Genomic DNA, 5,000 nt, shown 5'->3' on the forward strand with positions numbered 1-5,000 from the left:
AAGACGATGGCGGATGATTTAGTTTCGAAATGAGACGCAAAAGCGCCTGTTTTTTGGCAATATTTTGGATTTTGAAAAGCCTGTTGACTTTTGCCGTTTATCTAAGGTGTTTTTGGAAGTTTTTTTAAACATTCATTTCTTATTTAATTGGTTCCACAGTGTTTGCTGATTTTTACTTTATTTAAACTTTGTGTCATTTATTTATTTATTTTTTACATCAAGGTGTATGCCGTGCCTCCAAGCTTTCTTACTAATTTTGCTAATAAACGTTGTACGTTTCTTTTTTATTTGGTTATATATTATACATGTTTACCTATTTCCAGTTTTGTATGCCTATTTAAACTTTGTTATTTATGTTAAGTTATTTGTTATTTTATATTAGGCATAGCCTGCCCTATAGCATGGTGTATTTTTATTTGTTTTGTTAATAAAAGTTCTATGTTTTATATATACGCTAAAGTGAATTTGACGTTGTATTTGGTTGTTGCATTCAAGCAATTGACGCCAAACTGCCGCTAATTCGAAGCTGTTAAGCTATTGAAAAGCGAAGGAAAGCGAGGAAAAGAGGGGAAATTCAAACGAACTAAAAACGAACAATTGCTTTACGCCGAACTGCCGCTGTTTGAAAGTGAAAGTAAAATGCTCATGCAGCTTTTACAAGCTATTTAAAAGTGAAGGAAAGCGAGGAAAAGAGGGAACGCCTCCACGGTGATAACGGTATTACTGGTGTTGTCACACGTCGATTAGCCGGTGGGAAAATGTCCTCACCGTCACAACCCTATTTATAACCTAGATCAGGGATTCCCAAACTAGGGTTCATGAGTTGATGGAAAGCTAATAATTAATTGAATAAAAAAATGAAAACAAAACACTTAATACATTTAAAATAAAATGCTTATTTAAAAAAGTTGTTTACATGCATGACATTCATTAATTAATTAATATTATGTCAAATGGTTTCAGATGACAAAAAAACTTAAACCCCTAAGAATAAAATAAATAAAAATTAAAAACCAAGAATAAAATAAATAAAATTTCGGTCAAAATTTTTCGTATAACAAAATAGTTTGTGAACCCCATCACCAGATAACTGGTAGTTTTAACATTACACTTCAGCTGATGAAAAGCTTTGCAAAAAATATTTGAGATTTGAATAAAATTTTGTTCCACCTCTGAAATTATTTGATTTTTTGCTAGTTATGTTAACCAATAGTCAAATAGTTTAGTCAATGCTGAAGTTTAAGCTGCTGTTGTAAGGTGATTTTGGATGTTTTTTTTAAACATTTGTTTTTTATTTAATTGTTCCGCAGTGTTTGCTGATTTTTACTTTATTTAAACTTTATGTCATTTATTTATTTTATTTGACATCAAGGTGTATGCCAAATGTGTGTGTGTGTGTGAGTGAGTGTGTGTTTGTACCTGGTGAGCGTGCAGGTGATTTTGCAGAGTTTATTCCTCCATCGTGATTCTCACTGGGCAGTTGAAGCTCCATGCGGGGTTTGGGAATGTACTCCTTCCGGGGTTTGTTGGACATGTCCTTTATCCTGTAACACACACACACACATATTTTAATCAACAGCACATATTTATAATTTTTCAAGAATAGAATCTCATTAATCTCCATTGTAAAATTTTAAAATAATACTTCAATATTTATTGGCATGTAATTATATCTGTAAAGACAACTTTATTTTAGTTTAGAAACACGTTTCTGGTAAATCTGATAAACTGCAGTGTTGTTTTAATGTGAATTAATGTCTCTCCCAGTGGATGTACTGTGTGTGTCGTGTGAAGACCCCAGGTGCATGATGGGAGTTTGGAGCGTCTGACCTGTCTTCTATCTTGCTGGAGAGCTGCTGCAGGATCTCAGCCGCCTGCTGATGATACTCCACCTGAGCCTGAACCAGAGCCGACAGCTGACTCACCTGCTCGATCTACACACACAAGCTTATGTACTATATACTGAAACAAAGGGATTCACAAATGTTTTTTTGTCAGCATAATTTAATGACACATTTGCATGCTGACAGTTCTCTGATGTCAGCTACTCGAGACAAATACTTCATATTTTGCAGCAAGTTTTTTATTTGAGAGTTTCTATTTTAATGTTATTTATTTATTTAATTTGACATATTATGATTTTGTTCATTTTTAGTAAGTGTTTTATTTAGATTTTTTTATTTTCAAATTATTTATTCATTTTAATATTACATTATTACGATTTAATTATTAGCTTTTAAACTCACAGACCCCAGTCTGTCAAACCCTGATGTAACACAATTTCACATACTATTTAAATTATAAACAGTACACACTAGTTCTGCTAGGTTATTATCAACTAAAAATAAAACAAACAAAAAATATTTGTTACATTAAATAAAATAACTTAAAATATTAAAAAACTAGACGGAATTTTTCAACTATTTATCATTTATATTTAGTTTAATTTGATGTACTAAAGTAACTAGTACACCTAACCCAAACTGAATTAAAAATGAATACAAACTACATAAAGATTAAAAAACTAACAAAAACAACAAACATACAACATTTTTAAAACTGTTTTATAATAGTAAAAATGTTTTGGTAATTTTTGTTTGTTTGTTGTTTTTATAAATTTTTGTTCAAATTAAAAACTTGCAATGTTAATTAAAAACTGTAACAGTAAATCTAGGATACTAAAATAACACTGGTTTCTGAACTGTATAGTGTATACAATATGTGAATTTTATACCCTGTACAACATGAGAATTGACTCTTATATGGCTTACATTTGCCATATGTGCAGTGCACACGAAGATACTGTATCCCACAATGCAATGGGCTCAACTTCCATTTCCAGAGCGACGGATAAGATTTAAACAATATGTATTTGAAAGATTCCTGAGCTTTGCATTGTGGGATACAGCACTGTACATGTGCTCTGTTTGACACTGCATTACTAGCACGAGTACGAGTTAGCACAACACCGTACGTCGTTCTCCAGCAGGTTAAACATGCTCTGCTCCGCGATCTCCTTAGACTCGTCGAATTTCTCCAGCGCTTGTTTGAGCTCGTCTTCCGTCACTTTCCCCTGACGCTTCTTCTTATAATCGAAGTCCAGACGGCGGCCTTCCATCTTCTTCAGATGATGCTGCGGGAGGAACACACACATTTACACACATCTGTCCGTCTGTCAGCGTTCAGCTCTCTCACAGCAGCACCAGTCAAACTCACCTGAATCTCTCGGAGATCTTTGTCGTGCAGGTTCTGCAGCGGGTCTATGAAGTTCTGTGTGACGGTTATATCTAAAGCGTCTTTCACCTCGCCGAGCTCACGCATGGATTCACCGGCGTCCAGCAGAGCCAGACCTGAGACACACAGATGAACAGCAGACTCATACCATTTTTTCAACTTTCAATCTGCTTTAAATTCCACTAAACCAACAAATCTGCAACTCTGACATCATTTTCTAAAAGTACATGTTACACGGTAATGCTTCACAACTCTTCCGCTCACCAAGGCTGCGTTTAATCAGAAATACAGCAAGAATTGTGAAATATTAATTTAACTTAAAATAGTTGCTTTCAATGTATTGATATGTGTTTAGCTGTAATTCATTGCTGTGATCAAAGCATCATTACTCCAGTCTTCAGTGTCACATGATCTTCAGAAATCATTCTAATATGCTGATTTGCTGCTCAAGAAACATTTCTGATTATTATCAATGTTGGAAACAGTTGTGCTGCACAATATTTTTGTGGAAACTGAGACATTTCATGATTCCCAGATGAACAGAAAGTTGAAAATAACAGCATTTATTTTAAATAGAAATCTTTTGTAACGTTATAAATGTCTTTAGTGGCACTTTTGATCAATTTAATTTAACATTAATTCATATTAAATAAAAAGATTAGGGGTATCCCCTGTGTGAGTGTGAGTCTGAGTGAATGTGTGTGTGTGTGTGTGTGTGTGTACTAGTTTATATATCCTGGTGTCTGTGTTAGTGTGTGTGTGAGTGTGTTTGGATCAGCAGCTCTTCTGATTGTGTGTATATGTGTGTGTGTGTGTGTGTGTGTGTGTGTGTTTGGATCCGCAGCTCTTCTGACTGTGTGTGTGTGTGTGTGTAAGTTACCAAAGCAGGACTCTTCTCCGAGCTCACGGCCGAACCTCTGCATGGCGTCCCCCAGCACCGTCTCAGCCTGAGGGTAACCCGGACCCTTCTCCTGACCCCGGATCTTAGACATGGTGTTGATCATACTTAGACGAGCCCTGGACGCTAAAACACACACACATACACACAATCAGAAGAGCTGCTGATCCAAACATACTCACACACACACTAACACAGACACACACTCACTCACACAGACACACACACACACACACACACACAGACACACACACACACACACACACACACTCTCTCACACACACGCACACACACACACACACACTCTCTCACACACACGCACACACACACACACACACTCTCTCACACACACGCACACACACACACACACACTCTCTCACACACACGCACACACACACACACACACTCTCTCACACACACGCACACACACACACACACACTCTCTCACACACACGCACACACACACACACACACTCTCTCACACACACGCACACACACACACACACACTCTCTCACACACACGCACACACACACACACACACTCTCTCACACACACGCACACACACACACACACACTCTCTCACACACACGCACACACACACACACACACTCTCTCACACACACGCACACACACACACACACACTCTCTCACACACACGCACACACACACACACACACTCTCTCACACACACGCACACACACACACACACACTCTCTCACACACACGCACACACACACACACACACTCTCTCACACACACGCACACACACACACACACACTCTCTCACACACACGCACACACACACACACACACTCTCTCACACACACGCACACACACACACACACACTCTCTCACACACACGCACAC

At 37.5% G+C, this 5,000-nt stretch overlaps 1 protein-coding gene across 1 annotated transcript in view; it reads right to left on the reverse strand.

The window, feature by feature from the left end:
- The window catches only part of sh3gl2b (SH3 domain containing GRB2 like 2b, endophilin A1), a 16,015-nt gene that overhangs the window by 1,871 nt on the left and 9,144 nt on the right, over positions 1 to 5,000 (reverse strand). Inside the window, exons 4-8 of the mRNA XM_016466673.1 lie at positions 4,115 to 4,258; positions 3,217 to 3,350; positions 2,975 to 3,133; positions 1,831 to 1,934; positions 1,420 to 1,544 (exon numbers count right to left, since the gene is read on the reverse strand). Coding sequence (XP_016322159.1) covers positions 1,420 to 1,544; positions 1,831 to 1,934; positions 2,975 to 3,133; positions 3,217 to 3,350; positions 4,115 to 4,258 — 666 coding nt within the window. The remainder of the gene's footprint in view (positions 1 to 1,419; positions 1,545 to 1,830; positions 1,935 to 2,974; positions 3,134 to 3,216; positions 3,351 to 4,114; positions 4,259 to 5,000) is intronic.

Source organism: Sinocyclocheilus anshuiensis, unplaced genomic scaffold (genome assembly GCF_001515605.1).
Source record: "Sinocyclocheilus anshuiensis isolate Anshui unplaced genomic scaffold, SAMN03320099.WGS_v1.1 scaffold444, whole genome shotgun sequence".
Classification (NCBI taxonomy): Eukaryota; Metazoa; Chordata; class Actinopteri; order Cypriniformes; family Cyprinidae; genus Sinocyclocheilus; species Sinocyclocheilus anshuiensis.